We start from the raw sequence: 24,672 nt of genomic DNA on the forward strand, positions 1-24,672 counted from the left end.
TTTATAAATCATTGATTATTATATCAAGACTTTATTACGAAACATAAAGCGCATATGTAAGCGATATTACAACAAATGAATTCCCATTGTAGCGTAGACACAAGTATCCATATCAGTCTTGTTGACGTAAAACCATACGATTAAATTACATCCAAAGTACTATAGCTACTTCTATTAACGCAAACCGCCCGTATCTAACTAATTTGATTTCAGACGTATCAAAACTAACAGATGTCTCGAGTCGGGATAATTGTTACTAAGCCGTCGCTTCGCTCGGATCTATAATAAAGGATACTGCTGGAAATGTGTACGTTGTTCTTAACAAACGTATGATCAATTACATATTTTAATACCTGTGACGACCCGCGTGGCGGAGCGGTCACCATACCGGTATGACGCGCAGAGGGTCCCGGGTTCGATCCCCGGCCAGACAGAAATCTAAATGATGAATTTAGGTTTCTGTTTCTGTGTCTGAGTGTTTATGTATTTGTCTCAGTGTGTTCCCATGGCACCCACGATACAGGGAATCCTAGTGTGGGGCTGTGAGTGTAGAAAGCGTTAAATACGTTTTGCTAGGCTCAACCATGATTGTGTTTATTTATAATTTAAAATCAAAAGGACTTTATTGAAGTGTTAGTATGTCTTGCTGAATTTCTAATCCTAACACGTTAGCCATATCTTTAATAATACGTTCAACACTTATATTAGTATTATTACACTATCGCTGTTATTCCCTGTATCCATATCTAATCATTAATTCTATTTGAGCAGTAGCAAAACTACTGAGAATTATTACCACCCCTACGGTATGTCTATTACCATAATCATTCACCGGGGATGCCGTTTGCTGAACAAGTTACACAGATTGTTTCGCCGTCTTTGGACGGTAGTTCCGCAATAGATTTGCAGAGGATCTCTGAAATAGACACTCGTAAATCTGATCTTTCAAGCGATATTCATGACGGCTTTAATGTTTTACCGCTTGCGACATTCGTTTTGGGTTTACAAATAATATAAGAGCTGAACAAGGAAAAATAAATAGCTTTGGATACGCGTATGGATCGTATGTTGGAACTTTTCCTGGTTAGAATACAGAGGCAACGCCCCCACACTTATTATTAGTGTAGTCTGCTGTATTCTGATTTGAGGGGAATGGCAAGTTTATAATATATTTAAACGTCGTGTTTCAACTATTTCCAACTTATGCATAGCAAAGTAATTGTGTTCAACTTCGTGTATAACTTTTGTTCATTTTGATTCGGTGTCTTGTTAGACTGCAGATTTCTTAACAGTAAAGGAGCACGTCCACCCCGGACGTGCTCCTTTACTGTTTACATTATTTAAAATGAGCATATGGTACAACCAATACAAATAATAATTATTCAAGTCAAACTAACAAAGTACGTTGATATAGAATTTCAGAGATACTTGCTCTTTGTCTACCCGAAAAATAGAAGACGTGATCCGAGTAGTCATTGTTTATTTGCACCTCAATGTCAAAATATGGCAATTTGTTTAGTTTGTATCAGGCAGAATTCAATAGACGTTAATCTATTTTTTTTTTATAATTGCCATCTTCAAATTGTCGCTTTAATACTTGTACTGTGCTTTAATATTGTTAAATTATTATCAATCTAGATATTTTTGTTGATTCCATTATCAGCTTTCATTATTACGTTTCCCTGTTATCATTGACGATAAGTTATAATGTCAAACTGATAAGCCAATAGTCATTCATTGTCTCTTTCGTAGGTACTCAGTGAAATTTGTGTTTAGAATACGGATTTTGTGTGAAGTTGTGTGTGTAACGAATGCAATTAGATTATTAATCTATTCGATTTCGAAAAAAGTATTGTCCCATTTTTTTCCTTGCAGATAAAATAAGATTTTATTCGTCTTTCTCTTTACTGTTATTCCAATCACGTGCCAACGTCGTTTTTCATTTCAAAATTGCGATTTTCATACTTGACTTGTTCCATATGGCTGCCTTGTCTATAGTCGTTGTGTTGATATTATTTTATCCGACGATCATATTGTTTTATTGATTAAGCTTTTGAAATGGTGTCTAGAAAATGTTTTTTTGAGGAAGGTTTTAAATTACACGTTTACTGTTTTGTATATCGCGAGGAAGTGCTATCATGTATTTGTAGGATATATAGTACTCAATAGTTCAAAGTGTACTAAGCTTCGAAACCACTTATCCGTGGTTTGTTGTTTTGTTGTTACACAATAGAACAGTGCTCAATTTATCTTCCACTCCATTCCAGGAACAAAGTTAACTAACTCCACTCGTGTGGTGTTTCATTTCTGCGCATGAACCGATTGTGTTCCCTGCCTTTGTAAATTTGAAAGGCGTGACTAAAAAGGTATTGTTTCCGAACGAGAGCAATGTCGCGCTGTTATAAAATACACCAGCTACCTGCATGAAATTCTTTATGTTACCTCGCAATTGCAAGCATTTTATTTTATGGTGGAAAAGTTACAGCGTTTGCTGGTTTAAAGTGACAAGCTTTTCTTGATATTTCTTTGTCGTTACGTGCAACAATTTTCTCGTGATATTTCTGTTTTACTTTAAATAGTTACTTTGGTTTTTGATATTTTTGTTTAAGCTTTATATTCTCTGATTTTCCACTTAGTGGTCCGTGTTGCGGTCGCATATACGATGAGGTTTGCTGATAATGAATGGGCCATAAAATCATGTTTGCTTTTAAGCCTCTATCTGGGCGGTAATTCATCGACGCCAAATTTGATTTCAATCAATCGTTGTTAATGCTCGCTCCATTAAGTGGGTGTACGAGAACGTGTGTGTACATGTATAGAACTCTCACCCTATGTTCTGTTTAGGGTATTACATTTGTATTACTATTATGCTCTTTATATTTAATAGTCTGTTGGTAGTCTTGATAATCAAACATGCTTCGTATAATGGCTTTTTGTATCAACCGTTTATGTTAAACACATAAAAACGTAAGCCATTGCGTTCTAGTTTTATTTCATTTTTGGATAATATTGATATAACTATAACGTGCGTATACGTATATAACACTATCAATGTTTAATTGTTATTTTCAATTGTGTTATATGAAATTTAAATTTACCTTATTCGTAAATTTTATTCCCAGTGATTCAATATCATCGATGTAATCCTTGTCATCATCTTATTGAAATGTAATTTTCTATGCAACACCGATACCTTATTTCCGAATTACCGAGGCACCTGTAGTCAATATCACGTTCTTCGGGAATATAGCTTCCGGCCCGTCATTTCGGTTATTCAAATACTTTTTATGTATCGAGGGGTTATGGAGGTAGGTCGGGGTATTTGACAAATTGCCCGGGGGCCGGCGAGGGCTTTGAATGGAACTCGGTATGTTTGAAATGTCGAGGGTTGTACCCTGTTGGTGGATATGCTAGAACATAATGATATAGACTTGGATCATATAGCGTGTAGTAGTGTGATAGGAAAAGTATATGGGACTTGTTGCGAAAAACGCATATTTATTGGTTTATTTGGGTCTTCGACATTTATTCCGCATAATAATGTTAAACCGAGGATGTCGTGCGGTGTCTGATGTGATAGTGATTGTAAAACTTTATGGAACTTGTTGCAAGTCATCAGCAACCCATTATTGTCCCACTGCTGGGCACGGGTCTCCTCTCATAATGAGAAGGATTAGGCCATAGTCCACCGCGCTGGCCAAGTGCGTATTGGCCAAGTTTGCCAAGTTTTTTAACCACTAGGCTATCACTGCCTTAGAATAATTGTTGCAAGTAATTCTTGTTTACTAGTCGATTCGGGTCTTTGGCTTCTTTCCTATCATAAACTAAAACATACTCTTGGAAGAGATTTGTGTTACTTTTGAAAATTAAGAGTAAAAAACACTATCGTCATTGTTTTTTTTTTTAAGTTTATCGAAGTTTGTTCTTGGTTAAATTCGCATAATGTTAATACACAGTAAAACGTAATTGCGTTTGCAGTCATTCTAGTTTTGTATTAAAACTCCCTGCACATTTTATTTTAACTTTTAATTAGTATAATATTACCGTCAAAAGCCCATTGTTTTCGTTGCGTTTTTATTAAGCGTAACTTACTAAATAGTGTTTACAAGGTTTGTTCCGCTAACAAAACAATGGCCTTAGTCCCTCTCCAGACTGACGCGACGGTCCTACCCTTCGCTACGAGCCCGTTTTTCATGACCCTCACAGCTCACTCCCCTCCTTAGATACTATACTACTAAACCTAACTTGCAAAACACACGACGAATTCTATCACCCCTACCCAAAGTCCACTTTCCAATGAATTTTCACAATAATCAAACTTTCTAATCGAACAAGCAAAATTGATCTTTAATATTCTCAAATTAAGTACGCTTGTCCAGTTTGATTCAAGTACGGCGAAACCTAATGGAAAATTGCTTTAGACGCGCCCCGCGGCCCCGCGTTGGGCGCCAGTTATGAGGTGTCGAGGGACAATTTATGAACGTTGAATGTTTGTTAACACATCTTTGATTAAAAACCTGCTATTTCATGTTTTGCTATTATCAATATGATAGCGGATTCAACAATACAAATATAAATACCGCGGATAGTACTTAGGCCGATATTAAATGCTTATACTTAATAGAGGCCTATTTTATGGCGCACTTATAAATGGATTTTTATATCTTTATTGATGATCCAATATTGAAAATTATTAATAGGAATTTATAGGCTGTTTCAAGGTTAGAAGTAACGACATCAGGTTTACATAAAAGCAATTATATTTTCTTTACCTTTTTTTTTGGTCTGCAATATAAATATTAGCAATCTATCTTTGTTTGGTATTCTAGCTTCGTCAAACGTTATTCGCCCAATGTGGGGCATAGGTCTCTTTATGACTTTTCCATTCTGCCCGGCTCTTTGTTAAGATAATCCAATGACGGCCTCTTATTTTGTACAGATATTACGGAGTAGAATCTGATGACATCATACTATTAGTTATATTTTAATCGAAGGATGATGAGAGAGTCACACGAAAACGTCAGAATCAAAGATTGTTTCATTAATATAAACGAAATATTTTTCTTTAATTCTGTTTCAGTACCCTTAATCAAATCAGTTCCCAGAATCTCTGATCTATCTTTAACAGGTACTGAGTCATTGTTTATTTATATATCACCATCTAAAGTGAACTAGTGATGAACTATTTAAGTTAGAATTTATAATGAATCTTCAACAAGGTGATGTTGGGTTAGTACTTTCCTTTGTAGGTGTTGTTAATTTAGGGTTGTCAACCATACTATACATGTTGTATGTCATTTCGGGTCTGTGGGTATATGTAGTAATATACTGTTGGAACTACTGTGTAAAAATACTTATATAGTTTGCACAAATACTATACTACGACACCAAAATCTAACTAACAAATCCAGTATATTAAAAGTTGTGGACACAAATTAGCATTAATTATTATGCCATAGCGTGTATCCGAATTCTAAATATTATGTCTTATTGCGTTAAAAACTTACAAAAACATGCATAATGTGCAAAAAATATAGCCTTTATAAAACTGCATTTTTGAAGTGTACCTTTTAAAGCTTATTAAAAAAAAGGTATAAGAAATTGTGGCAACCCTATATTCAGTGTCATACAATTTTCAAGTCTATGGTCCTTTAAATAAAGGTGCCGGATTTTATCTTTGAAAGTGACGATACAAGTGTTGCCCTTTTCACTTTGATCGTTTCAGTTTCAGCTGAAGCTAAATGGAGTGTAAATATTTCATAATTCAATGGCGTTCAGGCATTTTGGTTTTCTTCAAAGATAATTTTTAACAATTTCGCCTAAATTTATGGTTGATCTCTTTTGAAAACAATGTTATATTAATAAATATTAGTGTCTTTTTATCTTGTTGGATATATTTATGGTTTCTTACGAATTAAAATTCCTTAGAAATACAGCTTAGAATTAGGAAACGTTGAACTTTAAATGTTGAAAAATCAGAAACAAAATTTAACTAATTCGAGGTTATTTAATATACCGAGGTTTATATGTTACCGCCAGGTATTTCTATTTCATCTATCACATCTATTTAATTTTTGCTTACTAAAGATCGTACTTTGAAAATGTTTAGTATGGAGAAATTTTCAAGTATCGGCAAAACATTAGATAGTTTGATTATTAATGTCGGGCGCATATCTACTGATTATGGAAATAGATAGGAGCATACCTTTCCCACATACCAAACAAGATGTTAAAAAAAATCTCCATCATACACTACGATGAAACTGACAACGCAATGGTTTCCTGTCTGACGTCTTTAGAAATGGACAAGTGACTAATGATATTTCGCATAGCAATGACATTCGAAGCTTTAGCCTATCTGAAGCATTACACTATTGACGAACGGTGAGAAGAAGCGCAGAGGGTTTTAGGTTCGAATTCCGGAGAGGTCGACCTTAAAATGATGATATTCAATTATATTTGTGGGTCTGGGTGTTTATGTAGGTACTTGTCTTTGCGTGTGTTAATGCAACCGTGACAAGAAATTATAGTCCCATCTGAGGGACTATAATTTTCGAAATTATGAAGTGGGGAGATCGCTATACAGTACTACGTAATATGGTATTATATCGTTTAGATATCTGACCGGGAATCGAACCCGGAGCTCTGCTTACTTACAGGAGATGAGACCATTGGCAAAAAGTAAAAATATATATACCACTTGTTTAATAACTTCTACTGCATGTTTGCATCTTTGAAAAGAAAGAGTTGAAATTATTTACGTAGATAAAGATATTCAAATTTTGATAAAATCATTTAAAACAAATATTTATCAGTGTCAGGAATAACTCAAGATAGCCAAATTGCAGATAAAGATGCGAGAAGTGCAAGATTATGTTTATCTGGATGATAAACAGTTTAATTTAAGCACCAATATACCAGGCGGTGCAGAACTAAGCGATGGATTTACATAATCTACAGAGGATGTAATTGATAATCATTTATACTTAACAACGGAACTTTGATCAACGGAATAAGAACGGAATAAGTAGATTCAATCGCAATTGCCATTTTACATTGTTTAATAGAAATTCTGATAAAGATTCTATTTAATTTAGGCGATTTACAGATACATACATGCGCGCACTGAGACACCAACACACCTACACGTAGTAAGTCAGTGAAGTAATTTTTCTAATTCTAAAAAAATAATATTTGTATGGAATAGCGTGGCATCCTGTCACAGGTAGAAATACACTTACAAGGGTGCCCCGACATTGGGTTACTAATGTAACACAAATAAAATATTTTCATTTTTCATATTCAAATTCCTAAACCATATAACACACTACTGAAGGCGAGTGTCTTCGCACAAAGTCAAACCGTTAGGTCTGAAATAAAGAATTTTACACAGTTCTTTATATTACGTAGTCGAACATTAAGACTTGAAGGGACTTTCTTAGAACTGGATTTGTCTATAGTGTTCCTTCAATCCTCTCAGTTATCTAGCCTGACTCATGCTTGGCTGGTTTTTATTACACGTTGTCTTTTACAATTCGCATTTAAGTTTCCACCAAATTTGACCAAGTCTCCGCCAAGTTTGTTAAAATTAAAGTGATCACTTGTTTCTTTTAATTTCTTATAAAGGATATCCGCTGTAGTTGCATATTCCGTGAAGTAAAAAAAGTGATGTATAAAAAAACGTACACGACAATTTCGAAACTATCTAGTGACATTGCCTCTTGCTTAATTACTCTAAATTTCGCAAGATGGAATGAAAGTAATATCAATCTCCAAAAATTAATTTAAGGCAATAATCCTGAGTCAATTGCATGTTTCTCTACTGCATGGTACTTACATTTATATTGTTATGATATGTTTTTTTAATTAGTTAGAAGTAGTAAATGACCTTGTAGTCCACTCTATCACCGAAGTGATTATTACCCCCCATGATAATTTGAAACCAACTCCATTTAGAACTGGTTCTACGTGAAGTTGATCACAGATGTGTTGCAACTCCTAAGGACTAAGACGGTCGCCTTATGTGTAAGTCAGCTGACATCCCACACACATCCACTGAAACACAAAACTACTACACGCTGGGACACTAGCGCCATACTGCCCCTATTACCTTTCATATAATACGACTAAATTGCGATTAATAACAGTAAAGTATGACCATGTAGGTTACTTACGTGCTATTTAAATACACCGCATTAATAATGTTCACGTAACCGCCGGCACTTGGGAACATGAAACTGCGACCGCAAACAATATGAACATCATAGTAATTAACACATCCTGATGAAACTGGCGTTCAATTTTCATATGTTTACGTAATCGACGAAAATTTTCAATGAAAACGTTAAGTGAACAGACGTTTTATTATAAACTGCGGTTACACCGTTTTTCTAGCAGTTATTTTTAAACAATTGATGTTTAAATGGATTTTTTTTAATATGTATTGGTTTTAAGTGGCAAACTGCACATGCATGAACCACATTCATGCATGTGCAGTTTTTAACGGAAACATAGGTATTTAGGACTTTTCCACTCCAAAAGTGTTGTGTGAATATTACGTTGTCATTGATCCAGTAGCTCGAAGTTAGACAATGATTGAGACGTAGACGGATATATACGACAGGGAAAATATCAGAATTGTTTTTTTTATTTTTTAGCATCGTGCAAATATAGAAGAAACAAAATCGCACCTTACGAACTTTTCCCGGTTGCATAGAATCCATGCACACACACGAACACCGATGCAAACGGCGACCAACTCCAGAACAGAAACTTAAAATTATGATGAATATGATGACCTCATCATGACCGAGACTCGAACCCGGAACCCTCTGCGTGTCAGACTGGTATGGCGACACTTATGATGCTCCGCAGATTGTATGAAATATACTTCGTATATTTAAAAAAAATCAAAATAAAACCTATCTTGTCCGCGTGTAATTACTTGAAACAAACTACACAACGTACTAATGAAAGCATAACAGGTCAAGTTATCACTTGATAACACATATCACGTGACTAATCCCTTGTTAGAGGGTAATTAATGACGACGCGAAAATTACAGATCGTCTGCTCCCAGTTTCCGAAGAACGGGCGAAGTGTCGCCGCGAACTTATAATCTTGGACTAATGTGTCATCTTAGTCCTCAGGGTTAGCATCTGGGGCACATCTCAGGTAGGATTCTTATCTTTTCTGGGTTTGAATGTCCATGGGCGGTAGAACCAAGCTCCTAACATGTGGATTGTGTCGAGTACACATCATCCGTATTATATAAAAAAGCTAGGTATTTTAGTTGCGTGAGAAAGCTGGACTTCCCGTGGGATTAAATGCGGCGACTAAATTCTCAGTAAACATATTTAACGTAAACGTTACAACAAAAGGATTTACACACTAATGTAGCGTCAAAAGAAGTATATTAAAACGGATGCTTATGCAACAATGCGGTCGGAAGCGAACTTGCAAACTGTACCGTCAGCAAAAAGGGAGTGCAAACTAATATATTTTTTAGGATATTGTAATGAAATTTTAGGCGCGATACGGAGGGGACAAGTAGTGGTTAACGTTAATAGTCATGCTAAAGTAGTATGCTATAATTATAATATTTAATTATGACTAATAAAATTTTATGATATCTACGATTAATTTTATTACATTTTATTTCTAATGCTTAAGTACTCACATTATTTTTAAGTTAATTAAGTTTAAGATTTAAGATTGATTGATTGACGTTGTCAAACGTATAAAATAATTGTTCTTCAATTTTGTTAAAATTGTGGAATTATGGACTGAAATTTTACCCAAAAGAGAAAATACGAGTGCATAAATAGTGCGGAAAATCGCTATATGGTTTTGAGAATCTCATATTTTGAAAAAAAAAATAAGAAAACATACCACTGAATGCCGATTTTTGTGCAAAGGTATTTAAGAACAGTGAGAGCAGTGCAGATGGCTTTAAAAAGCCACATCAGTGCCAATACACTACCAATGATGTTCTCTTACCAAAAGTTCCTCCATATTTTGACCTGGAAGTGCATTTCGGTTCAGTCTCTGTGATAAAGACATTTAGTGTTGTTGTGTACATACATGCTAATTATTGTCTATTTTAATATTAGGTACCAACTAATTTAAGTCTTATTTTTTTATAAATAAACATAGTTTAATTTTTCTATTCATAGTTTTATTATAATTGTATTATTTTATTAATTAATTTTAATAATGTTATTTTAAAATTAGGTAGTATAATTATTTTAGATTTTATATAATTTGAATTCATGTCGCAGGTACCTGGGCCAAGCAATGCATCGGCGTTTTGTAACCATTCTGGCGACACGTCATTTGATTTCCTTCAATGCCCCCACTGCTCTCAAATTAAATACTTCAAAGGTCGTAGAGGCCTTAATATTCATATTAGCAAGTGTCATAAAGCTTCCCAATCCATTAATACAATTTTAAGTAATTCTTTAGTTGACCCACCTACTCAATCTCTTTCTGATCAAAATTACAATGAAGAGCCTTTTTGGAAATATTTGTATAAATTAAAAACCTCTACTCCGATTGTGAAACGCATTCCAAAAGGTGCTCGTATATCCGTTGCAACAAAATTGTCACATTTAATTAATAGTATTATAAAGGAAAATTCTACACAATATTGGGAGCAGTATTTGACATTTTCTTTTAACATTTTACATGCCGCTACCGATCCTTTAACAAAAAAAACCTCTATCACACAAAAAATTAAAAATAATTGCTTGAGATCTAATTTTAATAATGTGCTAGAAAAAAAACAGCCACTTCGTTCATCATCCATTTTTCACACCGTTGAAAGGAAAATTAGCGACGGAGATATTAAAGGCGCTTCCACTCTCCTTTTCTCAAATGATGTTGTCGCCCCCGATTCTTCAGAAACACTTTCAGCCCTTCGGAGCAAACACCCATCACCAACTTCTCCTTTACTTCTTGGATCTTCTTCACCTTTAAATGTTCCTTCCCTGACCGTTTCGCATAAAGATGTTTATGGGGCGATTATGTCATTCAAAAATGGCTCTGCTGGTGGTTTGGATGCCTTAACGCCACAACACTTTAAAGATCTTGTGTGCGGCGCGACCGGCGACTCCGGTAGAGTCTTACTAAACGACATAACTAACCTCATAAATTTTATGCTTTCGGGAAAGGTGAATCCAGAAGTAACAAACCTCCTTTATGGTGCAAATTTATGCGCCCTAAAAAAGAAAGACGGGAGTATTCGTCCAATTGCCGTTGGTAATACTTTAAGGAGAATAGCTTCTAAGGTATGTTGTAGGCATGTCCTCCCCACACTGGAAAAAAAGTTTCAACCTTTACAATTAGGTTTCGGTTCGAAGGGAGGTTGCGAGGCAGCTGTTCACAGCCTTAGAAGCTTTCTAACTAACAGTGGTGGTGATGTTGTTCTGAAGGTTGATATCAAAAATGCGTTCAACTCTGTCGATCGTAGCATTTTGTTGGAAGAAATAAAAACAGTTATTCCGGAAGTTTATCCATATTTATTTCAATGCTACGGTGCTCCATCACACCTATTATACAGAAATAATTTAATTGAGTCTGCGGTCGGCTGTCAACAGGGGGATCCACTTGGGCCGGCCATTTTTAGTTTAGCCATTCATCCTATCATTTCGAAACTAAATTCCAAATTAAACATGTGGTATCTTGATGACGGGACTTTAGGAGGCGATGCTACTGGCGTTTTTGAGGATTTTAATTACCTTTTAAATGCATTAAAATCAATTGGATTGGAATTAAATTTTTCGAAATGCGAACTCTTTATTTCGGAATTGTTACCTGCTACTGAAAGAGAAATAGTTTTAAACAAATTTTATTCATTGTCCCCCGATTTAAAAATTGTAGATAAAAAATCGCTTCGTCTCCTGGGCTCTCCCGTATTAGAAGATTCTATTCCACCTTTTTTCGATGAACTATTATCAAAATTTGATATTGTTTCTGAACGTTTAGGAATAATCAAAATTCACATGGCATATCAAATTATTCGATTCTGTATTTTCGTTCCGAAATTTACATATTTTTTAAGATGTTGTCCGGCTTGGAAATTTTTAAATTTACTGTCATTTTTGGATTCTCAAATTTTGGGTACTTTATCAAATATTTTAAATTGCAACTTAGATGATCGATCCTGGTCCCAGGCCTCCTTACCTATACGTTTTGGAGGTCTCGGGATCAGGAAAGCTTCATCGGTTGCTTTACCTGCTTTCCTGTCTTCTGTTCACAGTACGAGTTCTCTTTTTCAAAAAATTACAGATGCATCTTTAGGCCGTACAGAAATCTCGTACTGTGCGGAGGCTAGGGACGCGTGGTCCCAAGCTTGCCCTGGCATATCCCCCCCTTTAGACTTGACAGTTCAAAGACTCTGGGACGAGCCGCTCTGCAGAAAGACTCATACTAGTTTATTAGACTCAAGTACATGTTCTGCTGAGCGTGCTCGTCTTCTGGCTGTTTCTGTCAAAGAGTCGGGGTTTTGGTTACATGCAATTCCGTCGAGTAATCTTGGTACGGTTTTGGATAACACGTCGTTTTCCATTGCTGTCAGCCTGCGACTGGGTTTAACTTTAAATCATCCACATTGTTGTCCTTGTGGAGTTCAGGTAGACCACTTGGGACACCACGGTCTCTCTTGTCGGCGCAGCGCCGGTCGCCAATCGCGCCACGCTTCCTTGAATGATGTCATCCGCAGGGCTCTTGCTACCGTCAACGTACCGGCTCAATTAGAGCCGAACGGTGTTGTGCGTGACGATGGCAGGAGGCCTGACGGTTTGACATTGATACCGTGGAAGAATGGGAGGTGTCTTGTGTGGGATGCTACGTGCGTTGACACACTGGCACCGTCCCATCTTACGTTATCATCAAGGGCAGCTGGTGTTGTGGCTACCGACGCTGAGATACGCAAACTGCAGAAGTATGCAAGTCTCAGTAGAGACTACATATTTTTGCCGTTTGGCGTGGAGACAATGGGACCGTGGGGTTCTGACGCTCGATCTTTCTATAAACATCTTTCCAAGCGATTGATCGAGTGCACCAATGACCAAAGGGCTGGCGCTTACCTCGGACAGAGAATTAGCTTAGCTATTCAGCGGGGTAATGTCGCCAGTGTTTTGGGAACTCTTCCGAAGGACAACAATTTGGATGAAGCCTATTATATTTAATTATAGTTAGTATTTTTATAAAGTTTTTTATTTAGGTGTATAATATATATATAGTTTAGTTTAGAATGTTGTTTATATACAGATTTATCATAAACATAATATTTTTGTATAATACTACATACGTACACACCTGTACTTGTACATAAGTATGTTGTCAGTAAAATATTAATATGGAATAAATATTTATGTGTTTAAAAAAATGTAAAATAACCTTTCATCCGTAATCACTAATAAAATCCCGTTTAGCTACTTTATAGCATTCTATTACACAAACTTAATCTTCCTCGATCTGGTCTGTTATTTTTAATTTTAACTTTGAAGAATTTACGAGTCTAATATAATTTCAACTTGCCTACAACCTTTAACGACAGACTGTTTCCACCTAAGTAACTTTCTGTGTCTTTAGTATTACTGAATTTCAGATAGTGTGAGCGGGATGGCGATAGTACGATCCATAAAAGATATTTTTATTCCCCGGTGGCTATTTTGCTGACGTTGCTCGATGACCCATATAAAGCGGCGACAGACTGTTCCATATTGATTTTGCGTCCCACGTGTAATACTTTTTTAATGAATGCCCGTCTAGCGAATTTTAGTGGCGTGTTTGATACTAATTAGCTGAATAGTGAAGTGACCTTTTGAGTAGAAAAACGGGCATAAAAATGGATAGTACTTATAGAACGCAACACATTATTCATATTGAATTTAATCCCATTTTACAACTTTTATTTTTATCATATCGATAAATAAAATGTAAATCCTATTATTTCTTTTTGTTTCAAAAAATATTTTTAGGTTTTTTTGTATTATTTAACAACATATATTTTATTATGTTATCCTCGTCGTTCAACATTTAGTCATAGATGAATTGAATGAATTATGGTATTTCTTTAACATTACAAAGATTATAGAGACATTTTGATTTTTTTAAAGTGTGTAAAGTTTATCAAATCACACTTGGCCAACATGATATATCTTTGAGTAAATCCGAATAGAAATAGCACAGAAATAGGTTCAAAATAAACAAATCCTAATCTTATATATTTAAGGTGTTAGGAGTCTACAATCGTTCGTACTCAAGGTACTGCAGATGCATTCGCAAAGGTCGTTAGCGCCGCCGTGTCTTAATGACCGCCACCGAGTTTTAACTGCAACCAAAGAAATGCTAATTGTCACATTCAAACACTCGTTGCAGATTCTTAATGGCGCTCTAACTTTATATTCTGAACCGTGGTTGCTAAAATAACTAGAATGAAGTATTTTTTTAATATATTGTAGTAGCAAACGAGTAGACAGTCAACCTGATGATAAGTGGCTACTGCCGCCCATGGACATCTGCAATCAATCCCAGATAAGATCAAATTCCTACTTGATGTTCGCAACATATGCGTCACTACACCTGAGCAACGCCTTAGATAGGTATGTATGCCTTACCCTTCAAAGCGGAACACAGCAGCGCTTAACACTGCTGTTATTAGGCAAATATAGGCGCTTTGTAATATGACATTCATTATAATTAATAATTATCAACCTATATTCTTTTCATTGCTGAACACGGCCTCTATGAGTGAGAAGTGTTTAAGCTATGGCGCACACTGGCTTCCAAGCCCGAACTCTCAGGTCCAATATCAGACCACTATAGTTTAGTATTATTCCATTATTAACTGATTTATAATTGCCGCTCTCAAGTGTAACCTTGAAATACAGCCTTGAAATAATGAAATATGTAGCACATGTGCATTGTACAGCTACAACGAATTACACACAAATGAAGAGTCATACGTCAGCTACATAATGTACTTAACATTATTAAATATCTTTTTTTATGAGCTTCATTCACACATATTTTTCGCGACAGCCCTACTAATTTCGGATATAAACACCCTTCCTTGTGAACTCCGGTCATAACGGACTCTGTTAGAAACCTAATTAGATAACAGTGATAGTCAAGACATGATGTAGGCGCCACAAACTAAATAGCTACTGTAATTGTTCCACAGATCTCCAATTAAGTTGACCCCGAGAGCAATCATCCAATTGTGGCGTCAATGTTGTAGTGACGCACCATAATTGACGTTGTGATTGAGCCTAGAAGCTTGCTAAGTACTTGTGGGATATTGTATTGTACGCAGTAAGTAGGCATGACTTGTGTACAGTTGAGACAACGGATATATTGTTGGAAGATTATTTAGGTGGAATTATTTTATTTTCAATTATGTTAGCAATTATGCAGTTATAGCGTCAATTGTGATGTGAGTTGTGACGCATTATTTTTCACGTTGTGGTGTGATTGCATTTGGGGACTACAGTTACTGTTTTATAAGTAAAGTTAATAAGTTGCATAAATATCAAACGCTTAGGCTCCTTGGAACTTGACCAATGAAAATTCATGACCATTTTGGTAGATAGTACTATATCTTGTAACTGTTATTAAATCATATCCTATACGGAAATTGATCGTAACTTTCCCGTACCCGTCAGTGAGATATTCATGGCAGATAAAAATAATCGTATGGATCACTAAAATAACACTGTAGGTCTAATTTAGGAGAGTTATGAACACTTCTAATTATATTGACCTCTGGAGTAATTATCCAATTGTAACGTTATTGTTTACCGAGTTACAGTTATTAACGTAGCCTTTGTATTCACTAGCACTCATATTGTTACGTTAACGTTGTTATTAGTACGATTGTTGTGTGACTATGTGGGCACTCTTTCACATAAAATATTGATACGTTATATTTTGTACACAGAGGTTCAAATTAGATTGACCCCGGGAGCAATCATCCAATTTTGGCGTTAGCGATTGTTGAACCGCACTATAATTGACATCGTGATTGTATTTGTATTGTGTAGTCTATTGTGTTGTATTTTTTCTCCAGAGACAGTCAATGGTAATAAAATTATGTTTGGTCTGTTTGAATTTTTATCAGCTTTTACGGATAAAGCTTTGTGTTTCAAATTGCCAATATCGATATTATAAAATACACGATGTTCGTATGAAAATGACGAATCGTAAATGAAAAGATTTATACTTAACTATGCATGAACTCTTCTTGTGTTATGAAATACATCGTAGTATACACGTGTATAAAGATGTCGTGGCTGTATTTATTGTTTATGTTATTCTGTTACGAGTGAATTTAAAGTACACCAAACATTTCCTGTAAAACAGCTGTCGGCAACCTTTTTGGCAATTCGGGCCACATAGTAACTAAATGAGGTAGTAGGGCCGCAAGGAGAGATTCTAGGAATACCCGCGGGACATGGACTGCCGACCTCTGCTGTAAAATTAGGGATAAACATAATTTTACTCTAATTTAATATTTCATTACACATGACTTCCGATTGTTTCATAAGTAGGTTTAGGTATAGGTAGTACGTTCATTGAGTCCACTTTGGAGATGTTGAGTGTTATAATAGACGTGAAAACGCGCAAGATCGCAGTTTGTGTAACCTAAAAAGTTTAGCAAAGTCAGGTGCAGTCAGGAGGAGTAAAAGATAAAGCGTTTATGTACATCGGGGGACACGTTATGTCTTCGATCCCGATTATTATTGGATAGCAGTTTCCTTCACCTATCCACTTTTAAATTGAGTGGCATATGCTCCTAAAGTTGTGGAGTAAAGAACCAGTATGGAGTAGGTAAACTGTAAGCATAAATAATATATGTATGCTTTTGTTCTTCAACTCAGCGTAGTTACAGCAACAAAAGCAAAAAGTACAAGAATCTATGGCTTTACCTAACACTTACTAGGTAAAGGCAAAAAGTATCGGTACTATAAAACTTTTAACAACCGCTTTGTAGAGTATAACTCTTTAGTTTTATTTTATTTCACGTTTGGAGCATGTGCTGAAAATTCTAGTTTCGACCATGTGTTCCGTGGAAGTTTACGATAATTTAACGAGTAGATTCACCCATTAATGATTGCACGTGTGGTATAAATAAACGGAATATCGTTCATAGAAGGAACTATTCTTATATTGGTTTAAAAGTTTTATTTTTTTATTTTGTTAAACAACAATTGTCTAATTGAGATGTTAGACGTTGTTACAACGTTACGTTACTGCACTGACGTTCAATCTGGATTGAACCCAGAAACTTGTTATTGAACCTTTTATGTCGAATCTGTAAAATTATATAATAGGCTATGGTTAATATTTATAATATCAAAATGAAGGATCTCTAATATTTTTGTGCCTGTTAAACAGGCATAGCGGGTCTCAGATCAATCCAGAAAAAACATTGTGAGGTCCTATGCTAGAAATAATATTAACTGTTTATAAAACGGCATTTTGTTTGTTATTTGTTCTGTTCCAAATACAAAATGTTACATCATACCAAACTTATTCTAAACAACGAAATAAAAAGTTCAGTGACATTTCCGAACTGAATGTCGAATGTAAATTTCATTGTTTGTAAACAAACGCGAACGTTTTTTCTATAACAGATCGATGGCATTAAACCGTCGTCACCTGTCATGGTGGACACGCCCAGCGTCACTGCGCGCGCGCACGGATGTGACGTCACACGTCGTACCGGTACACGGACGGCTCATTATGCGTTTATGTTCCGAGACGCGCGGACGTGTCTCGTGTACGCGGTGCGCATTTTTTATAAAACCGGAAGAGTTCACGCTCTGGTAGTAAATATAGTATGCGTACTTTTTGGGACTAGTATGATAATGTTCAACTATTATAAAAGAAAACTAAATGTTTTTTTATGATTTCGGTCAATGTGTTGACCTCGTCTCAAATACTTAAATAGGTTTAGGGATGTAGAATTGTATTGTTGATTAGTTTACCGATGGTTGTGTTTTTAATTCATTGCGTATTATAAACCTAGTAATACACTTAATAAAATGATTGCATCCACTTCCGCATAGATAGGTATTTTTTTCATTAATTTATTGGTGTATTGTGTTTCAACCGAGATTTTTTTCACCTTTCACCAATATTAATTCTTCCATAACTGTAATGTTTCTTCAAATTGTACGTTTGATACTATTAAAAATGTTAATACAGATTTATTACAGTCCACATTGTTCGCAAACATGACATAATTAGTGAAATTTCACAAGTAAAAGCAAAAGTAACGCATCCCACATAACTTTCGTGTCGTTGAAATGTTAGCGTGCTCGCCGTTTGTATGCCATGAGGTCGATAAAGCAACACCCACACCATTTTGTTTTTTAGAGCGTGGATTTAAATCGTACATGTGCGAAGTGTGATAGCAAATTTTGGTCGTGCGACTTGCCGAAATCATTGAGGTTGACGTTTGTTAAATGTAAGAAAAAACGTATATGAACCACGAATAAGTTCAATTTCTATTTCCTTCTTATTTGAGGAACTCAATATTTACAAAATATTGTTGGAAATTATAATATTAATATCGTTATCTACATTCATAGTCCCACCTTAGGATTTTTTCTATATTTCGGGTGGTATGTTTACACACAAAGAATACACAAACACCCAGACCCATAACAGAAATCTAAATTCATCATCAAGTCGGGGATAAAACTCGGAACCTACTACCCGTCAGAGCGGTATAGTGAACCGCTCCGCTGACTATCAAATTGTAATTGTTCAAATTATTTCACTTCAAGAAATTTAATTGAACCATAAACATAACATTTGACCACTAATGACACTGATGGCAATACATTTCCATCTATCGATAACACCAAATATAAAAAATGAGGTAAATACTACGGTAATTATTTAAGCAATACAAATTTGGTCAATATACTTCAATATTAGATGTAGACGTCCCTCAGACGTATAATATTTAAAAGAAATAACGATACAATATGTAAGCCCAGGGCGCGTCTGCGATTTAAATCTATGTTCTACTGATTCCATTGACATGTTTGCATTTTACGATTCGCAAGCTACTCCTACGTATGTTTGAACATGTTACTCGTTGTTATTATATATTTCTTTCTTACAATCCAACGTTTCTGACCGTCTCCCACGCAGCGCTCTCCTGAGAATATGGCTTTGTTTACTTTAATTTTCTGCCCACTTAAACGAAATTCAATTACGATTCTGTTTGTCTCAAAGGAGGCAGTAGTATTAATTGTGGGTTTTCAATTCACTAGACTAGGGTATGCATTTATGATTTTTCGAAATTAACTAATTGGAATTTTTGACTTCCTGTAGTGCTGTCGGAAAACATAAAGAAACTTAAACGCTAGAGAGATTTCCATAGAAATCGTTCTTATACGGGTGTGATGTCTATTATGATTTCACATTTGATGAACCGAATAAAACTTTTTCGTTCTATACCCTTAGTATAAGTTTTTACGTTGTTACAAAAATGTCTGTTTCTGTTTTTGTTTAAGTATTTGTCCATACATTTGCAATCAGCGCCCCTAGCGGATTGTATCAGATCTGATTGGAAATGTATGGGAAATACGTAAACAAATACCTAAACAGTAATTTTTGTTCAAACGTAATAACTCATACTAAAGGTACTGAATGGAGATTTGTTCCTAGCAGTGAATCAGAAATGGCTTGTTATACTATTAATGATGAGGTCCTATGTAAGAGTATATTGACCTATTATTTGACACACAAACGCTTCGTCATGTTTCATAATTGTTTGAATAAAGGATTGTGTAATTAATTTACATAATATTAAATGGTTATTCAATTTCCCAAAGGTACGACATCACTTAGTTATAGGACGGTATGACAATATTGTTATACAATAGATCGTTATTCTTCGTAATTAAGGTTCGTAATAAGTAATATTTATTTATAGAATGTTACTTTCTACATTGTTTATATTTGAAAGGTATAAATTTTGGCATGAATTTGGGATTGTATATCTGGCTTTATTTATTTATTATATTATATTTTCTACTTTAGTTACTTAGTCACCGTATAGTGCACTTTGGTATTGGTAAGCGACAATTTGTGTCATAAATGTAGATTTATGATAAGTATAATTAATTTCATGAGTAGTCATTAAATTAAAAATAGCCGTTAAATGTAATTCGCGCTAAGTAGTTTTAATGCTGTTTGTTTAACATAACGTAAAACTTTCACATTGAACGTTTATTAAAACTCAATATAAATTTAATAAGATATTCGTTGTGAAAATTTTTAATTGACAGTAAAAAATTGAAACTCAGGCAATATAAGTCATCTTATACAACGAATTGTTTTCCTACCACTGTTCTATGATTCCATCCGTAAGCAGAGACACCTAAAACAATCAACAAACCCTTCAACTTAATTTCATTCATAATTGTTGAATCCGTGAAACTACAATCGAATCAGCCACGGAACCAACCGCAGACATTGTTGATCTGTCGCCTTCCGCATTTACTCTACAGCGGGGAATCAATAACGAAGAAGATCGGGGGCCGTGTTTTAAAGGGGGATACCCATTCATTCTTCCGTGTTTCCCCATACGCCCACCTGTCTCGAATGTTTCCGTAGGAGCTGTGTCAGACGATGTTTTGATTGTCGTGAAGGGAAAATACAATGACAGGTGCCTATGTGGCTGTTGTGAAATGACATTCTTCGTAACATTCATATTGAAGAACACGTGAATCGAGTCTTTGTTTTTCTTACACGTGTTACCAGGTATTTTATAGAGAGACCGCATGGCCATATTTATTACAGTCAATAGTCTTAGATAAGTGCTGCTCTGTTCTGCCTTGAAAGTGTTGTTAAGGGTGACATACTAATTGTTTTATTCTAGTATTTAAGGGCATCAACATATTTATAGTCAACTTCAGTTGGGATTGCAACACTACATGTATTTGATTGCCTACCTAGTGCTTAACCATAGGTGGACTGCTTGCTCGTTTCTTACTTCAGTTTCTTAAATGAAAAATACAATTAAATATGAATTCCGGCAGATTTCCCTTTTTTAACTATGATTGTTACATAACAAAATATAAATATACCATTTCAGTAGATAATTCATTATAAGAAACATTGGAAACTATGTCTCCCTAGCCTTTCATCGTTCCCTTTTCTCCCGGAATTTCCCTCCTTTCCCCAACCTGTCTAGTATGTTTCCGGGAGATGGGCTGCCGTCTCATTCATTATTTTGATTGTTGTGGAAGTAGCAGATCTGGCGACTATACGGTTATTTTAGTTAGTGTAAAAACATGAGAGTTTTTTATAGTTTCATTCATTTTCATTTATATATCGAACAAGTAATTAATTTAAAAAATCAAAAACCCGACTGCACCAAAAAGGCCGAAGTAGAATTTCCAAAAGCAGTGAAATAGGCATTTCATTATTTTTATCCACAAAGCCAAATACAAAGTTTCATAGTAGGTGTCTGCTTCAAAAACAAAAGATGTTCAAACAATATTATCCTATTTTATCCTCGTAGTGCTCATTTACGCTATATAAAGAACCTATGTGTAAAATGCCAGCACGCTTAAGTTCAGCGGTTTCCCTTTGCGTTGATCTCTGGCACAGCAACTCTCTCATTTAGTCAGACAGTCATCTCGATGTGTATATACGAGTATATATGTACTAGCTGACCCGGCAAACGTTGTGTTGCCATATAAATAAAAAAATGTTAAGGATGAACAACCCTTATCACTTAGGTGTAAAAAAATAGATAGTGGCCGATTCTCAGACCTACTGAATATGTATATAAAATTTGATGAAAATCGGTGAAGCCGTTTTGGAGGATTACGGTAACTAACACGAGAATTTTATATATAAGATATATTATATAATGTATGTGTAATCTCCTCTTAATTTCCTTTATTTTGACACCCTACTCGATAGGTTTGGTTAACTTTTTTAAAACGTGTTACTATTTTGCGAAAAAAATCACCATTTACGGTCTACAAAATATTTATAACTTCAGTAAATCAAAGTTTCGGTCATTATTTTACCTCGTTAGAGGTAGCATTTCATTATTTTTATCCAACAAGCCTGATACAAAATGTCATAGTGTTTGCTTCAAAATTGACAATTGTTCAAATGAACTTTTAACCCTTATTTTACCCTCTACGGGGTTGATTTTTCGGAGGGGGATAAATATGTGCGTCCTTATTCCTATCTAGAAAGCCAAATACAAAATTTTATAGTAGTTGCTTCAAAATTAAAGGATTTCAAAAAAAACTGTTTTCCCCTATTTTACCCTCTTAAGGGTAAAATTTCCAAAAGGCCTTTCTTAGTACTTATTCAAGCTATATAGAGAACCTGTGTGCAAAATTTCAGAACTGTAAGGTCCTTGGTTTAGGCTGTACGTTGATTTCTGAAAAATGAAAAAGTCATTTAGTTAGTCAGTCAGTCAGTCACCTTACTGTTTTATATATATACAAATATGTTTTTATAATCTCCGTTTAATTTCGTTTCATTTGATACCCCAATCGATAGGTTCGGTTAACTTTTTTTTTTAAATGTGTTACTATTTCGCGCCAAAAATCCGCCATTTTGTTTTTTTTTTACTAACACCTATCTAAGGACACTCGGGTCATTGAGACAAATATAATGACACTTTAAGTGTTGAAATTCATCCAGCCGTTTGTTAGATCGGATCAAATAAAGAAAGACAAACATACAAGATACGCGCGAAAAACATAACCCTTCCTTGGCAGTCGGGTAAAAATACGTGAAATTATTGTTTACGTTACCACGCATGAATTTGTCTCTTAAATACTTTCTTTGCTTTTTTCTGTGTTTGAAAACATGAGTTGGCTGATTTACATGACTTCACGAAACCATAACAAAAATCTTTTTCCATTAATTCTCAGAAACGTCAACAATTCGAATGGTTTATTGATATTTTCGTAGTAAAGATGCCAAAAGACGCATTCCGATGCGATGCAAAAGACGATTTCCTTTAATTTCAAATTTGCAAACAAAAAATTGCAAGTGTGCTATTTTAGTATTCTATTTTACGTAGTAGTCGACTACGCACTATATTCTACAACTACAACTCAGATTTCGAAACCTGGTCAACAAACGTTATTTTATCAACAGAAATTTAATTCAGAACTACGAGTAGTAATACAAACGTATATGAGTTGGATCTATATGTGCACAGTTCAATCACGCCCGCGGCATTGGGTGTTCGCTGAAAACGATATACGATTGAAACCACTCGGACTAACCGTTCGATTTAAACTTTGTTAACAATTGCTTGTTTCTCTTTTGCGTCGTGTATTTTATTTTGCCAGTTTTTTACGTTACTTTTTTGCTACTCTATGTTTGAAATAATTTTAAATTTGACCAAAAAATTTGGTGCCCAGGCGTTTTATGAAAAGAGTTGATATATTAATGTAGACTTTGTATTTATTCGATTGATTCAATTATTAAGTTAAGATTAAAAGTACTTCGCAACAATCCGCTACAAATATGTATAATGGTATATACTTTAAATGCATGCAGTATGTACCACCCTCCCTCCCTGAAAGGATGCGTGCAGATGCAAAAATTAAAAATATACACCACCATACCACCACCAACACGTGTTTCGCTCCAAAACGGAGCATCATCAGGGTTAGTTGACCGGGGGGGTTTTAGTGCGGTAAGAATCCCACATAACCCCGTGCCGCTCCCACGGCATAGGGCACCCTTTGAAGGTTTCCCCCTCGTCAACAAAAAAAATGCTACAAGAAAAAAGATAACTATCTCATAAATATCACATGTAAAATTTCTTAGGTACTTGTAATACAATATACGATTGTGAAACAATATACCTGAGTCTAGTACTCTTCAAAGTTATTAGATCTCGTGAGATCTATATTAGATCAAATAACTCCCAGGAGTTTCGTAGGAGAATTAAATACTTGAATAACGTTTTCTAGTCTCATAGCTTCACGTTAGTGTTTCTTGTGTCGTGAATGCCACGGGTACATATAAAGACAAGTCTTTCTTCTATATCTTATTTCTATTAACATCCAGGCCCAGAAATCAAATCATTTTGATCTTTTGCTCGGTTGTGAATTTGAAATCCTCTGTGTGTTGTATGAGTACAGTGACTTCTGGTTCACGTGGGAACACTGAGATATGTGGGATTCTTACTGCATAAAACCCCCCGGTGGCTGTCTTCGGCGCTGCGTTGAAGTCTCTAGGATCTCAAAGGAACGCAACCAGAGCTCTCTAAGCGCGTGGTCCCGTTGGGTTTCCCCCAGGTGAGTATAAGCTCGCCACACCGTCTGGTGTGTTTAAGGCACAGGCATATAATAAGTGAGGGCATACCGTAGTAGTACCCTATTCTTGTCCCGGAGCTTCAAAGAAAACGTTAATAGGTACCTACTCTTAGCAAAAAATGTTCAAATAAGCATGTAAAATATATAAGATATATTTTAATTACAAATACAAACTTCTTGTTTAACACTTTGTATACAAATGTTCAGAACCATTTTAGGTTATCTTTGTAACAATGTCTCAAACCAGCGACGTTATTTGTACTCCGAGGAGAACATTAAACGACGCGATGGTACGAAGCTGATATGTACTTTTACTGGCACATATTTTACAGTGAAA

The 24,672-nt window shown here is 35.3% G+C and overlaps 2 protein-coding genes across 3 annotated transcripts in view; both read left to right on the plus strand.

Moving 5' to 3' along the window:
• The window catches only part of siz (Brefeldin-resistant Arf-GEF family protein schizo), a 219,023-nt gene that overhangs the window by 33,580 nt on the left and 160,771 nt on the right, over nt 1-24,672 (plus strand). The gene's annotated exons all lie outside the window — the stretch shown is intronic.
• On the plus strand, nt 11,999-13,225 carry LOC140754842 (uncharacterized). Its single transcript, XM_073089980.1, has one exon. The coding sequence runs from the start codon at nt 12,003-12,005 to the stop codon at nt 13,188-13,190; it is 1,188 nt and encodes a 395-aa protein (XP_072946081.1). The 5' UTR covers nt 11,999-12,002; the 3' UTR covers nt 13,191-13,225.

This window comes from Epargyreus clarus, unplaced genomic scaffold (genome assembly GCF_041222505.1).
Source record: "Epargyreus clarus isolate Ecla_fem2 unplaced genomic scaffold, WU_Ecla_fem_2.2 ptg000031l, whole genome shotgun sequence".
NCBI classification, from domain to species: domain Eukaryota; kingdom Metazoa; phylum Arthropoda; class Insecta; order Lepidoptera; family Hesperiidae; genus Epargyreus; species Epargyreus clarus.

Bases quoted from the DNA above. Each gene is read 5' to 3' on its own strand.
- LOC140754842 (XM_073089980.1), top strand. From the start codon at position 12,003: ATGGCATATCAAATTATTCGATTCTGTATTTTCGTTCCGAAATTTACA.